The 20,189-nt window shown below is 35.8% G+C and overlaps 1 protein-coding gene across 1 annotated transcript in view; it reads right to left on the bottom strand.

Moving 5' to 3' along the window:
• Window positions 1–6,906: 6,906 nt before the first annotated feature.
• Window positions 6,907–20,189, bottom strand: part of znf385b (zinc finger protein 385B) — a 64,721-nt gene continuing 51,438 nt past the window's right edge. Inside the window, exons 4-8 of the mRNA XM_016293873.1 lie at window positions 15,504–15,678; window positions 11,311–11,622; window positions 9,668–9,852; window positions 9,306–9,407; window positions 6,907–7,978 (exon numbers count right to left, since the gene is read on the bottom strand). Coding sequence (XP_016149359.1) covers window positions 7,766–7,978; window positions 9,306–9,407; window positions 9,668–9,852; window positions 11,311–11,622; window positions 15,504–15,678 — 987 coding nt within the window. The 3' untranslated portion in view covers window positions 6,907–7,765. The remainder of the gene's footprint in view (window positions 7,979–9,305; window positions 9,408–9,667; window positions 9,853–11,310; window positions 11,623–15,503; window positions 15,679–20,189) is intronic.

Here is a 20,189-nt window from a genome sequence, read left to right as displayed (position 1 = left end):
GTGTATGTAGATGACAAATCATTTGTTTTCAACACTTTTATTTAATAATGTAGAATGTAAACTAGCCTTTATGACTCGACACAAAGTTTCCACACTTTCCAGCATTCTCATGAGATTCCCATTTTTCTTGCAAATCTAATTTACAAAAACAAATTGGAAATTCGCAAATAAGTCTGAATGAAATCAATTCATCCTTGTACATAGACTGTCTGTTGGGACTTTAAGATGAAATGTAATGTAATTTTGTTGGTTGGCACTGAATTATAGGTCATTTTATGTTGAAACCCAGTATCGATCAGTCTTACAAAGTGAAATGAATTACATTAAAGACTTAATGACAAGAAGCAAGCTATTGTGAGTAATTTAATAGTCATTTATTTTGCCACATGAGAAATGACTGTTGATTTACAAGGAATGTATTAACTCACTTGCATATAGCTATGGTGAAAGTTGGAAATGGTCAATACTTGCAGGTTTGTAGCATTGGAAAAAACTTGATTCACACGACATTTTATAAACACATTTACACCATCTTATAAGCTTTATTGCTGTGAAGTACATTTATGGAGTGATCTGAAGCAGAGCTGACTGATGTTTATTAGTAAAGAGCCCTTGTGAAAATGTTAAAGTGTCTTGCTGCAGTAAGTGACAGTGAGCTTGATTTACACTAACAGCCTTATAGTCAGTGTACTTTAGTTAGTTAACATGTTGGCACACAAGGATTTTGAGAGTGCTTGTCAGAGAAAAGCTGAATACAAACAATTTCAAGTTGTGTGCTTGTGAGCAGAGGGGAATTGTTAGTATGAAATGAGCTTATGAAATTAATTATTATAAGAAAGCGGCATTGTGTCACAAAAATGTGGACTCAGAGGAAGACTGCAAGGGTTTAGTGTGACATTTGGGACAGGACCACCGATGATGTTCCTGAGAAAAAGACCTCAGTATTCTCGCATGCGTCTTAACGTGTGTTCACATTTGCTTTGATACCAACACAATATAATAATACTTAATATACAATTATAAAAATGATCGTAATTTTGACAGTAAAATTGCTACAGTAAAAACCTGTTCATTGGTTAATGGAATTGCCTTATTCTTTACACTGAAAAACTGTAATAGACCTAATTTCAGAGTCCTTTTATGGTAAAATACTGTTCAATGTAGTTTTTAAGTGAAAAAGTATGTCATCTCATAATTTACAGTGAAAAAAAACATAAATTGAGAGTTCTCTGTGTGACAGCTCACATTTGATGGTTTTTCACTTTATTTTTTATAGTTTTTTTTCTTTTCAGTTATGTAAATTAGGGTTTTATATTACATCTTATGTTGTTACAATAATGTTTACTGTGTTATTTTAGTGTCATGTTGCTATGATGGTGTTTTGTATTTTTGTATTTTATATTTTAGTATTTATCTCAACTTGTAAAAAAGCTACTTGTAATGAACTTTAATCACATGTCTTTTTGATTACCACCTATGTTTTTAAGGTGGCTGTCAGCATAACAATCTAATTTGAGTAATTTGGTACATTAACATTATTTCAGTTAATGAAATACACTGTGTTTAACTGTAAATTTAAGTTCAGTCTGTAAAACTTTTACATGCTAATATAAATTTCATTATGATAATTTTTTTACAGTGAATGTTTGCGATTCAAAGTTAAAGATTTCAAGTATTTTGAACCCAAACGTTTCTCATAAAATTCTTCAAAGACCAAATGATTTATCCAAAGTAAGTTTATAGCTCTGTATGCTTTCTGTATGTCAGTAATTGACTCATTTGTGACCCTGGACCACAAAACCAGTCATAAGGGTACATTTTTTGAAATTGAGATTCATACATCATCTGAAAGCTGAACAAATAAGCTTTCCATTGATGTATGGTTAGGACAATATTTGGCCGAGTTGAGATACAACTATTTGAAAAATCTGGAATCTGTGGATGCAAAAAAATTAAAATATTGAGAAAATCGCCTTTAAAGTTGTCCAAATGAAGTCCTTAGCAATGCATATTGCTAATGATAATACATTTTTGATATGTTTACGGTAGGAAATTTACAAAATATCTTCATGGAACATGATCTTTACTTAATATCCTAATGATTCTTGGCATAAAAGAAAAATCGATAATTTTGACCCATACAATGTATTGTTGGCAATTGCTACAAATATACCTGTGCAACTTATGACTGGTGTACAGGGTAACATTTGTGTCCGTTTTTGCACCTGAAAGGATGTTAAAAGACACATTTGACACAAGTATGGTATTTAAAGGCAGTAAATTACCTCTGAACAATAACATTTTCCAAATATGTCAAAGAAGGTCACAGGAGATGGCAAATACCTCCCTTGCCGGTTTCTGTCGGAGACAAATAATTTCAGTTCTTAATGAAATGCTGAGCAAACAGTGATAATTAGCTGCCCTGCAGAGTGACAAAACTGCGCTTTTTCACAGATTCAGTCTCCAAGGTACAATGTGGTCTCCATGTAAAGATCTCTACGGCTGATTTATACTTGACAGAAATGGAGTCTCAGTCCAGTTCAAACACAAGAGACCAAAGCATGAGCTGGACACACACTAGCTGTTCAAATAGACCCCCACTGTCACTCAAAAGGATTTACAATCAGCCAGAATTAGTGGCCACGTATTATATTACATTAGTTCACTGCCAGAAGTTCTTTATGTATTTTCGTATAAGGCTGGAGTGAACAGGCCGCTGTAGCCAGCGATATCCTCTGACAATAATTCCTGTTCTTTTTTTACGCCGATTACAGAACCTATACATAGACACAAGTACAATGTATGTAACTATGTAAGCATATATTCTAACACAATCTTTCCTACACTTTCATAACCTTGTTTACTAAAATGACTCCCTATTTGGTTACAGCTCAACCTGGACCCAACGACGCTCTCTGAGTACTTTGAAAATGAGAAAATGTCACGAATAATTGGGGCACTTAAAATGATCTGGTTGCTGCATCAAAAGCACTGTATGAGTCAACGAAGAACATCATATCAATTCTGTTTAGCATGTCGTTATCTAACAAGCAAATATGTTTTTGGATGTACTGTAGATGAATGCTTTCGTGGATGAAACATCTGGAGAATCTGCAATCCTTTCAGCAAACCCTCTTTTTGGATCAGCAGCCGCACTTTCTGCCTGGAGTAAGAAAAAAAAAGCTAAAAAGGCAAAAAGCTATTGTAGAATTGATGAGATGGGCACCTACCAATCACCTGCTCCACACATCTGGAGGGGATTCAGCATTGAACAGCAACATCAAGCATTGTTTTTACCAGCATATTTCTATATTTAACAGATTAATGACGCAGAAATCATATAAGATTAAAACATGATTTATTGTAATACATAATTATAACTTTGTAATTTATTTAGCTCCTTCTGTTGGTAGTAGAACCGATGACAATTTTAGTAAGATTAGATTTAGTAATGATTATATTATTAATCTATGTTATCTGAAGTTTTGAATAACAAAGTAAAAATTCAAACCAGTGAAAGGTTTCAAAACATTTATCTTCTATTTCAAAGATCTGTGCACAAATGAGTAAAAATCAGTTTGTGTACATTGCAAAACTAAAACATTCAGAGATATGAAAACAAAGAAAAATCCCAAGTAGCTGCACAATCATAAGCATTTTGTTAAATAACAGGGGGGTTATGAGAAGTGCTATTGCTAATAAAGAGCTTTTGATAATGAAAGTTCAAAATTGAAAATTGCGGTTTAATTTGGGAACTCGTGCATCAAAGCTGTCATTCACAGGGCAGGTTTGTCTGGATCGTTTATGTCTTAAAATTTTCTGTTCTGCAGCAGTTCCTTAAAACAATATTATTTTTGTCACACATGGTCAAAACTTACCAGCAAAATAAAAACAATAGAGAATGAGAGTGTCACATATATATTTGAACATCAGTCATAATACCTCACATAAACCAAATTTTAATAATTTACATTGACCAGCTCCTAATCCTTGTATTGTTTTACAGTCATTTTTAATCTGTTTTCAGCTGGTTATTGTGGGTTTATGTAGTCCTATAGGCAAGATCATGAAAATGGGACGATTGGTTTCTTTCTTTTCAAAAAAGGGGGAAAAAGTACCTTTTAGTGCACTGTACCTTGGTAGATGACAAATAACCATGAACTGTTTTTCAAACATCAAGACTTTAGGTTAAAATGTAAAAGTATTTTGGTAACATTTGACCATAAAGTTAACTACATTATTAACATGAACAATGAAAAATACTTTGAAAGCATTTATTAATTAATCTTGGTTAATGTTAATTTCAACATTTACTAATACATAATTAAAATCAAAAGTTATGTCTGTTAACAGGGATGAGCAGCATTTCAGATAAATGTATTTAAAATATGTATTTGAAGTACTTTAAAGTCTTTGAAAAAAATAACAAATACATTTAAGTTTAGTATTTTTGTATTTTCAGTCAGCCTCTTTATTAGGCTGCTGATTTCCTGTATCAACTGCTGTAGTTGAGGTCTCCCAAACCCCAACCGTCATGTACACAAGCTGCAGATATCAGAGAAAACGGCTCCATATAGCATTGAGGAGCACATTTTCTGTGTTTCTGCATGGGGCTGGGACTCTATCCGGAGAGAGTCGTTTCCAAAGGTTGGACTTGATTGCACTCCGGTTACACCAGCTGGACTTGAAAAGTTTGGTGAAAGCCCTTCGCTGGGCTTTGCTTTTTACCTTGTGATATACTGTATATTCACACCATCTAAAACTAGGACTAGGTGCACCAACACCCAATGCAAACACTGACACATTCTACCACAATCATAGTTGAGATGCCATTCATAATACTGAAACTACTGGCTGCAAAAAAATAGATATAAAAGGAATGCTGAGCCAAAAAAACAAACAAATAAAAAGAAACAACAACAACAACAACAAAATAAAATAAAATAAAATAAAAATTTAATTAAATTAAATTACAATCACACAGTGATAATTCATCAGTTAATTCCAATAATTCAGCCCCAATTAAATGAAATATTTTAATACGTTCTTGATCTCCATTTATATATATATATTACTCTCATTACTCTTTACTGTATATAACATTTTTATTTTCATAATCTGTTGAAAAGTTTGATTAGTTAGGTTTTTATATTTGTATTGTTTTGTCTAATATTATAGTCTTTATCTGACAGGTGAGTTATCTGAATGATACTATCATTTTATTTACATTTTTATTTGTATAAGTTATTTTTTATAATTTGTTTTGTAATTTTCACAATTCAACTTCTCTGACACAACTCAGGTACCAATAAGAATAGGACAATTTAGTTTGGAATTGATTCTTGGAATTGAGTTGATTCAAAAATTTCTGGAAGTAAGATGCGAGGATGGTGAGGTGAGGATGCTGGTTGATTCTACTCACCATTCAATGTGTCAATGCAATACATGTCAAAGTGAGCAAATCAAAACTAGCCAGCTAGAAAGTTAAATCTCATGTTAATCTTGAGTACCTATAGAGTAGTACTGCATCCTTCATATCTCCAAAAAGTATTTAGTTTTATCATATTTATAAAAGAAAGATACAGCTTTACAATTCTCTCTGGAAAAAGCCGAGCTCCTGGAGGCGCGCCGTGGGCGGAGCTAAAGAGCGACGAGCACTTGGGCGCCGAATGTCAACAAAACAGACATTTGATGCCGTTTCACTTACCGTCTGCAGTTCTGAATCATGACCGGGATCTTTTATAGCTGGAACCGCTCCATCTTTCAGTATCAAACGATGTGCAAATCCAGCATCGAACTGGGCCTTGTTTATAAAACGTTTGTCAACAAACACACTTGTGAAACTCCGTTGCTGCTCCAGAAAAACAAACTGTATCCACTGTCTACATAACGCTGGGATCTTTAGGAAGCTAAGAAATAAAGCGAGTATTTTCTTTATAGGTCAAACCTGAAAAAATGGCACCATCTGGTAAAAAAAAATAATTTTAAAGCCTTGCCAATATAATGAAAGCCTATCAACAAAAATTGCATAATTTTACAGTTAAATGGCACTGCGATTAAAAATAGCAGTTTTAATGGGTTTCAATGGGGACATTTTTGTCCTTAAGGTCCTGAGAGGAACAATTTTTTGTACCTAATGCAAAACAGATTTATTAAAGGAAATGGAAGTGAAATAGTAAAATTCCAATAAAAATACACACCTGTGCCAAAATGTATGCAGTTGCCAATAACACAGGCAAAATGATCAAAAAAACAAAACTGAAAAGGGCAAAAATGTCCAAAAGGTCGCACAAGGGTTAAAATACTACTAATTCCAGGTCACTAATACTAACACTTTCTGAAAATCATGGACAATTTTTGCACTCAAATTGTGATAATAAAATAATTTGCAATGAATAAAAGTTGAAAAATTATGAATAAAAAACTAAACATTTTCACTTGTGGTCTCAGATATTTGAAGCCCATAATATGAAAGGCCCACACTGACTGATTACATCCAATTGACTACATCATTTGAAGAGTCATTAATTGTATTTTTCAAACATGTTATTTATATTAGCAAACCAGATTTGAATGTGTCATTCATCAAGGAGATGAAAAAGACTAGGGACTATGGGGGAAAAAAATAATTAATCAAATTACACAACAGTGAACTTGTTTTAATACAATTTATCACACAAATCTCCTGCACAAATAAATGAACTCAACAAAAAAATGTACAGTAGAAACAACATAATTAAAAAAAGTATCTGAAAATAAATATGAAGCTGATTCGTGTGATATGGATGCACTTCACTAAACATTTAATAATGAGCAATAATGATTCATGAAAAGTAATATACAGTATAAATTCATGAAGAAATCATTGAAATATATTATTTTATTCAAAATGTAGTATCTTTATGTACAGACTCTCATACATACATACATTTATACAATGGACGATGAAATTCCACAGCCAAATAAAGAATTCTCAGTCAATGGAACTTGTTCTCTCTTGATTTCTAAAAATAATGTACCAAATATCGTACCTAGTTCTCTTAGTGCCTCCTTCAGCTCATAAAATACAACTAGTATTGCAACCTGGCAGGTAAACATTAAATACACTATGGAGAATATCAATATTCAATGATCTATACATTATTGCATCATCAGAGAGCTGCAGATGATTACAGTCTCGTGACAAATAAGGATATCACCGAGAGATGAAAGGCCCACGGTTTTCCTATTACACAGTTTGTTTCATGATGAAAACAGGTTGAATCTACTTACATGACGAAAAGAGGAACCTGAACACGTGTGAAGAGAAATGCTGTGTTTCCTGTTAAAATGGAAAGAGTGGGCGGCACCGAAGTACTGGTGACTGAGCTTACTGACTACACCATACAAGACAGCACACAGGCCAAAAACTGCATCACAGGCTCCCTGACAACATCAAGCCGTTGAATGAACACGTACTGTCCTACGGTAAGATCTGGGATGGTTTCCGACAGCGCCTCAATACATGTGCTTGTCTGGAGTTGGTTGGTTGGTTGAGTTGAAAAGGAAGACCATGATAATTCAAGTCTTTCAGGAAGCAGTTCAACATTTTTTCGAATGCAAAAGCCCTCACAAAGACGACATCCTTCCTTGACGGTTTCGTGACGGTGAGGACAGTTGAGGATAAAGTTTTAATAAATACACCACTGTTTCAAGATCTGCACTTCGGCATACAGCCGTAGCGTGGCATAGTTCGAGAAACAACCGCTCCGATGTGGGCGCTCGCTCAGTAAGGTGCAAATAAGATGGAACCCGTGGTGGGTCGGATCGGTCCCGGAGCGGCGCGGAGAAAGGAGTGCGGAAGCGAGGCCGTCTGAAAGATGGAGGTGTTGGGACGAGCGTGGAGGGAGATGGACGGGACTGTGGTGGGGCAGAAGGGTGTGGAGAGGAACGCCGGTGAAATGGGCTTCACCAAGTCGTTCTGCAGGGCGAGTTTGGCCTGGAGGAAAAAGACAAATCACTGAATCACTTTGGCGGATATGTATATCAATAATGAAAGCAGTGCTGCACAATTAATCGAAAGGAAATTGATTTTATGGCCTAGTGCGAATAATAAACCACAAAAGCCTGAGTCGTAATTAAAAACTGAGACTGAGTGATTCCATTTTTTACAATATATACCATATATTTGTGAAAAGAACAATATGAATAGTTTAATACTTTGAAAATAATAATTACTATTTGATTACTGTTGCTATAATTATTATTATTAATAGCTATTTTAATTGTTTACTGATGATAATAATAATAATAATAATAATAATAATCATATAATAAAAAGATTTATTGGAACTATAAATACACAATTTTAGTTTAAATATTTTACTATAATAATAATTATTATTATAGCTTATAATTAGAATTATTATTACTATATAATTATTATTATTATATAATTATTACTTATTATTATTTACTGATAATAGCCACAACAACAACAACAATAATTGATATAATATTAATTAAAAAAAAGTTAAAGTTGTTGTTATGCGTAAAGTATGAAAATATGTCTAAAGGCCCGTTCACACCAAGCACGATAGCTATAAAGATAAAGATAACGATAAAGATATAGTTCTAAAAATCGTTCTCAATATTAAAGAATAGCAGAGTCCACACTACAACTATAACGATAAAGGCACAGAGAAACGATACCGTTGGAATCTTTTTCAAAACGATTTTTTTCAGAACGACAGCCAATCAGAATCCATCCTGCTGTAACGAGCTCGAGAACTGAAAGCGGCAGACGCACGTGCGCTTAGAATAAACAGACGATATCGTTCACTGTGTGGACGCTAATATTGTTATCTTTATAGTTATCGTTCTTGGTGTGAATGGGGCTTAAGTCTATAGTGTAAGTCTATGGATAGTTGATATGGATGTGTAAGTTTGGATAGTTTTAAATGGGATTTATATAAATTACCTATAAATATTGTAAACCGAGAACAGGGGACACTTAAAAGAAAGGAAAAAAAAGAAAAGAAAATCATTCCTGTGTGACATTCTGTGAAGCCTGTCTGAGCTAGCGACAGTAAAGGGAGGCGGAGTTTAGAGAACTGTTCTACAAACAGTAAGTTGTTTCAAACATATTTTGCATATAATTTGAAAAATGCCAAGCGAGCATTGAGTCCTTGTGAAGCATTAGCATCCCAAAGAGGCATTTGTCAGCCTAGAAAGTGCACAACAAACTCCTCACAGCACTGATACTTGAGATGCGAGTAACACTTGATGAAAGCGCTTGATTATGAAGAGCATAAATAATGCATTACTGCCAGAGAGCCGGAGCTCCGCTGCTGCTTGTTGTAAGGGCTGTATTTGGGTTTGGTGGGTTTGCCTGCCACTCTGTCTTTGTGCCGCCTACTGGAGATATGCTGTGAAGAAAACAGAATTCATTACCATTGTAATGCAACCGAAACACATTTGTGACCAAACTTAACACTGAACCAAATGATCAAAGCCTAAACTGCATAACATGAAGTACAACATGCAAATTGGGTAAGATCACAGAATCACATTACTATTTATAGTGCTTTCATTATTCATCACTGTACGCGTTACGTCTAGTTGTCAACTGCATAAATAATGATCATGCCAAATGCAACCAAAGATGCATTCAAACTGAACTGAATACCTGCTTAAGCTGGATTTCTGAGTTGACGTGGACATCACAGATTTCACAATGAAACGTTTTGTTCTGTAAGCCTGAGCCTTTGTTAAGTTGTGTGGCCTGAACTTTGAGTTTGGACCCGGGTCTGGGGTACGATTTAATGGGTCCAGCTCCGTTTCGTGCCTCCAGCATTGTTTTGTGCTTTGAACCTGATGAAACAGACAAAGCAGGATGTTTTCTCTGGCTTAACAAGGGGAAAAGAAATGAATCTGTTTATTCAATGCAAACTGTAAGGCTTTGGTTGTTAGAAGTTCATTTCTTACACTGGTTATTTAAGTCATTAGAGTTTGATTCATTTCCATGAATCAGGTTGAACTGTGTTTAAGTGAACCAGTTTAAAATGACACTACTGTTCAAAAGTTTAGGGGGTCTGTGAGATTTTATTTTGAGGAAAAATGATAATAATAACTAAACTTTTATTCTGCAAAGACCCATTAAACTAATCAAAAGTAACAGTAAAGATATGTATAATGTTACAAAAAAATTCAAATGTATTCTATTTCAAATGAATGCTGTTTCTACTCATCAAATAATACTGAAGTTCTAGTTTTCACAAAAATATTAAGCAGGAACTGTTTTCAAAATGGATAATAATAATAAATGCTTCTTGAGCACCAAATTAGCATACTAAAATGATTTCTAAAGGGTCATGTGACACTGAAGACTGGAGTAATGATGCTGAAGATTCAGCTTTGCATCACAGGAATAAAATACATTCAAATAGAAAACAGTTATTTTAAATTGCAATAATATTTCATAATATTACATTTTTCTGTATTTTTGGTCAAATACATGCAGCATTGGTGAGCAGAAGAGACTCTATCAAAAACAATAAATATCGACCCCAAACTTTTGAACTCTAGTGTATGTTTCAATTACAGACTTTTGTATGACTGATTCAATGTTATTCAATGATTGTTGTTTATTACTGTATGTCATTCTTATAGAATTCTTTTTAATGTTCACTTAGCAAAAAACAGTGGGAAAAAGATTTTACAGCATTTTTCTTGCATTTTTTAAATGAACTTGCCAAAAATGGATGTTTGGTTGAAATACCATTTCTTCTGATTGAAAAAAATAATTTTAAGCCATTTCAGAGCAAATATGAAAATATTGAAATATATAGTGAATGTCATCAAAAGCATGACAAATATGAATATATTAATACTAGTCTGACTGCAGCACACACATCTGAAAATATTCCTCGCAGTGTGTCTGGATAATGTTTCTAAGCATTAAAAAAAACAATTTCTTGCAGATGAAATATTTGAAAGCTGAGCATAACTAGATGAAATGCATATCGACTACATAAATGCCCATGACTTTTTAATATTTGATTAGTTTCCATGACTTTTCCAAGCTTAGAAATTGCCTAGAGATATCCACAATATCTCCAGATTTTTCATGACCGTGGGAACCCCGTCTACAGTTCCCAGTTTTTCATACATTATCAATGATGATCCTCACATTGCTAGGCTGGTTTTGATTTATGTCTTAACTGCAAGTACATTTCCACACTCCCAAACCCCGGAGGGCCACTCTATGAAACATTTATGATAAAGAAGAACGCATAACCATGGGAAAGACATTGCGATGCAGAGGCAGACCTGTGTTGTGTGCCTCCAGCTGTGAGAGGGAGTTGACAACCACTTTGCACAGCGAACAGTACAGGAGCTTCTTGGCTTTCTCCTCCTCGGTCTCCGCGCTGGGCTCTAACGGGGCTGTTGGCAGCGCTGCTGGTTTGGAGGTGTTCTTCAGGGCCGCTGCATGTCCTGTCGGCTCAGTGGGTGGGCTGGCATGCGCGGGTGCCTTCTTGCAAGGGTTGGGCACTAATGCCACTGCAGGCGCTGCGGGAGCTGGCACAAAGGCTTGCGGGGAGGCAGGGACTTTGTGCGCAGCCAGTGGCTCTTCACTTTTCTCTGGGAACATGAGAGAGAGAGAAAGAAACAAGAAAAGAGCAGATCTGACAGTTAGTGGTGAAGGGCTCAGCATGTTGTATTGTGTGCACTGGCACATTTTTCAACTCCTTCCTGTCTATTTTTTCCAGCATTGTGGGTTTGATATAAGGCCGTTCACTGCAAGGCACATGCTCTAGTTTCTACATTAGATGACTTGGGTGAAGAAGCAAGAACAGTGTCTACGTCAATACAGAAATTAGGGCTACACAATTAATTGATAAGAAAACTGATTTTATGGTCTAGTGCGATTAATAAACCACAAAAGGCTGAGATGGATTTAAATATAAATAGTCTACAGGTGCATCTCAATAAATTAGAATGTCGTGGAAAAGTTCATTTATTTCAGTAATTCAACTCAAATTGTGAAACTTGTGTATTAAATAAATTCAATGCACACAGATTGAAGTAGTTTAAGTCTTTGGTTCTTTTAATTGTGATGATTTTGGCTCACATTTAACAAAAACCCACCAATTCTCAACAAATTAGAATATGGTGACATGCCAATCAGCTAATCAACTCAAAACACCTGCAAAGGTTTCCTGAGACTTCAAAATGGTCTCTCAGTTTGGTTCACTAGGCTACACAATCATGGGGAAGACTGCTGATCTGACAGTTGTCCAGAAGACAATCATTGACACCCTAAGCCACAATCATTCATTGCCAAAGAAGCTGGCTGTTCAAAGAGTGCTGTATCCAAGCATGTTAACACTTTTCAAATAAGTAATAATTTCTTTATTATTATTACACATTTTTTCAGCTCTATAGTCTACATGCCACATGTACTTTTGAGATTTAATGAATTTATTTTATTTTTTTTTAATAAGAAGCATATTAAAACAGTCAACCATAACCTCAAACTTCTTCCTTCCTTTCACCAAAATAGAAGCTTGAGGGTTTAAAAGCATGTTGTAGTAGTTGTACTAGTAATAATAATAATAATAATAATAGTTATTATTATACTTCACAAATATATATATTTTTTATAGATTATTTGATTATTTTTTATATATTTTAACTCCTTCCTGTTATTTATTTTTTCTTAACCAATTTGTGTGGTTGGGTTTGATAAGGCCCTTCACTGCAGGCAAGCGCTCTAGTTTCTATGTCAGATGAGCTACACAGGGTCAGGCTCCCTTATAACGCCGCAGTGACTGCTCGGGTCCGGCATGCTGTAATGTGATAGGACGTGACCCCGGGATCGCCCATCACCCTCACGCCCTTGTCATTGCATTACATGCCGCGGGAGGCCCTAAAAGCACTTGATGTCGAATGCCTGTACTCTCCACCCACTCTCTAACAGGCCTCTGAGGGAATACTTCGCTGGTTTATATGAATGTCACTCTCTGCTCGTGCTTTTTTTCTCTCCCGGAGGACTCAAAGCAGCCAGAACAGTCTAATGTTCCCTTGTACAGTGACATTACACCCGCTGACACTAACCTGAACCTCTAGGCTGGAACTGCTGCTCTTTTGCATTTTTGTTTCTCTATCCAAGTTTGAGTTTATATTTCAAATCTACCAAAGCATGGTAGGTAGACGTGGAGACATATGCCTCTTTGTTCTTGTTCTCAATATTTTTGCGATGAGTCATAAAGAACGTATTGTAGCTGAATAAGAAAAGAGATCAGATAAAGTACAACTATTGGCAAACTTTTCAAAACTAACAGAAATCATAGGCTCTGTTTCAAAACCTAGTTAATGTCCTCATTGCTTACACAGGCAGCTGCCTCTTAAGCCAGTTTGGAACACCCAATATACAGTAGGCAGCAACTCTTCATAAAAATCGAAAGCATACAAAGACAACAGTAAATGTTTAATTAGATTAAACTTTAATTAATAGTATTAGGTATTACATTTAATTGAACTGAATTATATTTGGAATATTTATAAGTCAAACAGTAGCTCAAACATTAGAACATGGTGCTAGCAAGGTAACGTGTCAAGGTAATGGGTTTGTTTCCCAGGAAATGCATAAAATAAAATAAACAAACATACAAACAAATAAACAAAACAAAACAAATCTTGAATTATAGCTCGTAATAAAACGGCAGAAACATTATAGTTCTAAAGTTTGGGGTTGGTAATTTTTTTAATGTTTTTGAACGTTTCTTTTGCTCACCAAGGCTGCATTTATTTACAGTAAATAAATACAGTAAAAACAGTAATATTGTGAAACACATTTTATTATTATTATTTTTTAAAGTGCTCTATTTTAATAATTTTACATTTTAATTTTATTCTGTGATGGCAAAGCTGAATTTTCAGGAGCCATTATCAGTGTCACATGATCTTTCAAAAATAAAATTCCAAAATGCTCAAGAAACAATTCTTATTATTATTAATGTTAAAAACAGTTGTGCTGCTTAATATTTTTATGGAAACGGTGATGCATTTTATTTTTTTTACAGGATTCTATGATAAACGGTAAGTTCAAAAGATCAGCATTTATTTGAAACGGAAATTTTGTCTTTACGGTCACCATTCAAATTGGTAGTGTATAATTCCGACTTAGAATTTGGCTAAGAAAAACTCTCTACCCTTTGGAACAAGAGTGTGCCTATAATGCCTTAAAATACAGCCTACGTAGGCAGCTTCCTAGGTTTTGGAACAGAGCCACAGAGATAACAATTGGCATTTGTTGTTTGGACGCAGATCAAGCAGCGACCGCAATGCTGAAACGACTTTGCTCTATCTTTTCTGAGAAAGTCAGTGAGTGCGGAACATTTCTTGGATCTTAAAACAACAACAACAACAACAACAACAACAGCGCAATTACCGTGTGCACACACACACCCTGTGCGCACATAATCCAACACACAGAGTTCTGAAACATTACATAAAGCGGGCTCTTATGTAAAACACTGGAGCTAGCAATTTTAATGATTTAGTGCTTGAAGTTTTCCCATGTAAACTAAATCTGACTGCATTGTGTGTTGCCAGGGCTCGGGGAGAGACGGCAACAGCAGCCCCCCTCCCGAGTCTCGGTCCGAGCTCAACGTCACGTTACTATGACGGTGTGACAGCGAGGACCCATAAGCCATCTGTGAATCAGGCTGACATTCATATGGCCTGATTTGTGCAAAGACACTGCATATCAATGATGACCACCACTGCCTAATAAATGAGGCGTACCCAAATCTGTCTCCAGCTAGAGAATGAGTGAATTCGGAAAGTATGCACTGGCTCGGATTTGCACCCCGTAGCGCATGTGTCTTGGTGCATCCCGGTCTCGATTCTTAATCAGACACAAGCGCCTGAAATTGAGTGGGTCACAGCGTGAAGCAAAGATCAAATGATTATGTTCTTTGAAATGTAACACAAATCTAATTCAGTCAAATCAAAGGCCAGGGAGGAAGAAAAAGAAAGAAAACAACAGCATCCCAGCACGCATCAGACCTGTTCCAATTCTGCATGCGCTTTCCATAATTAAACATTTAAACGCAACACAAAAATAGACAAAAAGATAATGTGCAGGAAACTCAATATGCAGGTCATGATGAAACAAGCAAACAGAGCTGCAGGAAAGTGATCTGTTGTTAGCATGATAAAGCATATGGGTGATTACTGCCGCAGCAGGGCTGCACCTTACCTCGGCACACGAGCAACGAGCACGTTTGAGCTTGTTGGATGGCCCCGGTCATCCTAAATTGGCTTTTACGAGGAAAAATATGACTACATACGGTACACACAAACACAAGCACAAGCACAAAGATAGAGCGTAAACAGGGTTTGGGGGTTAGAGCGCTGGAGAGAAAAGCATGGGAGTAAACACACACGGAGAGGGCAGGAGTGGATAAAGAGGTCGGGACAGGTGATGTGGAGCAAGAACAAAAGGAGCTATTAACCTGGTTGGTCAGAGCAGCTGGCAGTGACTGAAGTGCAGGAGGAAGTGGTGGTGGTGGTGATTGTCTTAGCGCCGCTGTCCTGGGCGGCTGCACTTTTCTGCTTATTTTTCGTGGACTCCTGTGCTTTGAGCTTCTTGGCATGTTTAGTGCCTTTGTAGTGCGCCTCGGCTTGGCTCTACAAAGGAGAACAAATGAACCATCCAATCAGGCTCATTTCTCACACTAGAATCTACCATCATGGACTACAATCTCACACACACACACACACACACACCTCAAACTTGCTTTCAATAGCAGGCACTGTTCCAATCAAGGTAACGATTAGATTGAGATGACCGAATTTTCCAGAACCTTAGAAATAGAGGCCGACACGGTTTGTCAGGAGGGAATTGATTCTCAATGGAGAAAACTAAATGGGTGTCGATGGACCGCACTCATTGAGGCCGTTAATATAGAGTTTACTCATATCCTTAGTTCCAAGTGAAGATTTAAAGGGAAAACGACTACTTCACACTTAAACAGAGCGAGATGGAGCGGGAGAGAGAGAGCGCTTATGAGGGATTAGGATCCCTTTGAATATCTGACTGCTAAGAATTAGGAGCTCAATTTCTCAATTTTATGACATCAAAAGTGACAAAGTCCCAAAAGACCTTTAGATGGATTTTCTCTCCAAACGCTGAAACTCTGTCACATTCACTAACTGCAAGTTTAAGGGATTTCTGACAGCACCGCTCATGGATGTTTTTACTGCAGATTATTCAGAGTTTGGGGTATTCTAGGGGCTTAAAATAGCGATTTACAGGAATGTCACTGCTTTGTATTCATTTTTGTCCTTCATTAATGAGATAAAACATTTAAAGCAATAGGATTTTCATTATGATTCAATAACTAAGATCTAAGGTAAGGGCCGTTCACACTGACAGAGACTGTTCTCAGAACAACAAAGAATAAGAAATATACAATAAAGAAATATTACTTATAAATAATTATTTCATTTAAAAAATCTATTAATTTTAATCTATCTATCTATCTATCTATCGAGATTTTTGTTTGCACAAGGAGTGCTCCACACAGAGATCTGATCTCAGCATCATCCAGTGTATCTGAAATGACATGAAGAATCAGAAAAAATTGAGACAGAATAAATCCAGAAGAACTGTGACAATGATGCTTCAAAGAAACCTTCCTGCAAAGCTACAGTGGAAAGGTTTTAGGCTCTTGTGTAAAAATGCTGTAAAGCATGGATGCTTTCAAAAATAATGTCATAAATAGATTTTATTTATCAATTAACTTCTATTAACTAAATCAAATCAACATTTGGTGTGACCACACTTTGCATTTTTTTCCCTTGGTACACTTGTGCATAGTTTTTCAGGTAGGTTTCTTGAAGTGTCTTGGAGACATCGTCACAGTTCTTCTGGATTTAGTCTGTCTCAGTTTTTTGTGATTCTTCATGTCATTCCAGATACACTGGATGATGCTGAGATCAGATCTCTGTGTGGAGCACTGGCTGCTGTCAGATTCCTTGTGCATACAAAAATCTCACTGGATTATTTCAATCAATGGCAAAAGGAATGTTTGGAAATGAAATTGATATTTCCTACTGACACACTACAGCAAAAGATAGAAATAACTGGCCTAAAACGGATTTTGTGTTTTTTTTGGGGTGAAAATACTAATGGCCTAATATATAACACTCACTCACACACACACATATAGTTTTTTAATGTTTAAAAAATACATAAAATATTTATAAATACATAATTCTAAATACATTTAATTATGACTATTTTAAAATAAATACTATATAATATATAATATTTATTTCAGAACTATGTTTTTTAAATAAACAAATAAAATGTATTTGTTAATGTACTAGCACCATCAATTAATCGCTGTCAGTCTGAACACACCTTTTTTAAACCTGTATTTGGGGGACTTGACGTTTTATAAGGTCAGTGATTACAGAACAGTATTGGATGTGCCTCTATTGAAAGAAACATATTAACTTTACTAGTTAATACATATATACATTTGATCAAAACAAACACACAAACAGACAGACAGACAAAAGAATATCTATAACAAAGCATGCGGCTAACACCATGTCGTAAAGGTGCTGTGATTAAACAGGGGTCTAAATTCTTTTGATTCTTTTTTGTGTCATGAAGACAAAATGTCTGCAGTTTACTTCTGATCTTGTGAATGTGTGTTGAACCATCTGACCCAGAGCTGGAAAAACATGAAATATGATAAGATAGAAGAAAGAGAAAGACAGACCATGCGAAAATGAGGTGCGTAATGCCAATCGCACCAACAGCACAGATTGCTTGTTCAAGTGACAGGCATGAGAGTCATAATGACACACGGGACGCTGCTGCAGACAGTGACAGGAGAGAATGATGTGACGACCCGGGGCGTTTTGTCTTCTCTGCACTGTGCAAATGTTAGCAGCTCCTGTGACCTGGAGTAAGTGCACTTGACATTTATACATTTACTTTCTCCCAAGCTAAGTGTGTGCGTCCATTTTAATATATACAAAAACATCCACTCTCTGACTGTAATTTCAGTCTTTATAACATCAAGTGTCTTCCAGCTTAGTTCTAGCAATCACTGGGCCTCATTCATGGAACACGAGCAGCATGAATTTCTCTGTAAATTCATCTGAACTAAGAATGGGTTTATAAGCATGTTTATGTTTTGTGAATATGCACACATTTTAGGGTGAAAGTTCATTTTGCTATTATTTAATCACCCTCATATCGTTCCAAAACTGTATGCATTTCTTTCTTCCGTAAAACACAAAAGATGATATTTCGAAGAATGTTGTGGTCCAAACAACATTGGATTAAAACACACAGGCATTTTTCAAAATATTGTCTTTTATGTTACACAAAAAGAGTCACGAATAAATGTAAAATTCTAGTTGTTAAAAGTTTGGAACTGACACTTGGAAATCATTGATTTGAAAAAAATCTGGAATTGGAATCAAAGTTGATTCCAAAAACAAATCTGAAATCAAACAGACCTTTGAGTTACACTTTCCATTCAAAAATTGGGGGATTGTTTAGTTTCTTTTAATGTTTTGTTTGTTCAACAAGTCAGGATTTATTTGACCAAAATTACAGTAAAACATTAATATTGTGAAATACTATTAAAATCATTCTAATATGCTGATTTGGTGTTCAAGAATAATTTCTTATTATTATCAGTGTCGAAAATGCGTAATATTTGTGGAAACCGTAATTAATTTAGAAATACAAATAGAAATCAGTTGTAACATTACAAATGTCCTTAGTATTATTTTTATTTATAATAGAAGTATCATGAAAAATCTTACTGACCCCAAAATTTTGAACGGCAGTGTACACAGATATTATTACAGTTTATGAAAAATTTATGCCAGCATGGTTTGCCAAACGATTTACATACAAATTCATTAATTTTGCATGAACTGTACCAATACTGCAATTTACTTAAAGTGGTCATAGGATGCCCATTTTCCATAAGTTGATATGATTCTTTAGGGTCTTAATGAAAAGTCTGTAACATAGTTTGGTTAAAATTTCTCAATGGCAGTGTAAAAAACACCTTTTTTACCCTGTCAAAAACAGCTCTTTTCAGATCAAGCCGTTTTTGTAGCATTTTCCTTTAAATGTTAATGAGCTCTGCTGACCCCGCCCCTCTCTTCCGAGCTGCTCTCAGAGAGAATGTTTACTTTAGCTGCATTCATCGTGAAACTTGCTAATTAGCACATTATTAGGAAAGGCGATTTGCAAAGATTCATTACAAAACATTATACTCACTGCTTCTGTAGGTGAAGCTGGATCATGAATGATTCGCACAAACATAGAAGCATTTATGTAGATCGGGGGCGCATTCCCTTCAGAAACAATGTAATTCACTGCGAATTCAGCGGCTCAGATGTCAGGAGTAAATGACGACTGCTATGTTCATTATTAGATCCAACAACAGAACACCTCAATCGCTTAGGAGTCATTCTTGTCTATAACTGCTCCAGCGGTGAAACAGTGGCGGACAGATGACAGCTCACTCAGGGCGGGTCTAAGGTAAGACACCAGTCCAGTCTGTGCTGAAACGCTACTGTCAATCAAACTATTGTGGGAGGGGGCTGTCTGAGTGATGTCACACAGACAGGCATCTGAGATCGGCTCGATTTGAGAAAGGGGAAAACATTTAACCAGATTTAAAAAAAAAAAAACACTGGGTGGATTTTTATCATAATAGGGTGGTTGTGTACACACACTGCCAACACACATTTCAGTTTAAAGTACTTGTAAAAGTGCATGTAGCATCCTATGACCCCTTAAATAGTTCTACAGTTTACACAGAAATTCGTTCTGTTCGTGTTTCATGAACAAAGCCCACTGAGCGTATATGATATTCTTCAGTAAATAGTCAGACACATACTGGCTTTATTAATAGTTATGTTGCAAAAATATCTTTGCAACAAGAGCAGGACACGAACGAGCAAACAAAAAAGGCTTGCATATGCAATAAGCACCAGTAAGCCTTTCTGCTGATATTTGCAAATAGGAGCTGCCAGCAATATCAGTGCATTACCCTACAGCTGTCTGTGTATCCTCCCGTTCAGCGCTCATGTACTGTACAAGAAACCTGTCGAAGACATACACACCTACACATTGTAACAGCTTGTTGAATGAA

This window comes from Sinocyclocheilus grahami, unplaced genomic scaffold (assembly GCF_001515645.1).
Source record: "Sinocyclocheilus grahami isolate Dianchi unplaced genomic scaffold, SAMN03320097.WGS_v1.1 scaffold308.1, whole genome shotgun sequence".
Taxonomy (NCBI): Eukaryota; Metazoa; Chordata; class Actinopteri; order Cypriniformes; family Cyprinidae; genus Sinocyclocheilus; species Sinocyclocheilus grahami.
Note: the sequence above shows the minus strand (reverse complement) of the source record. Positions and strands in the feature narration are given on the sequence as shown.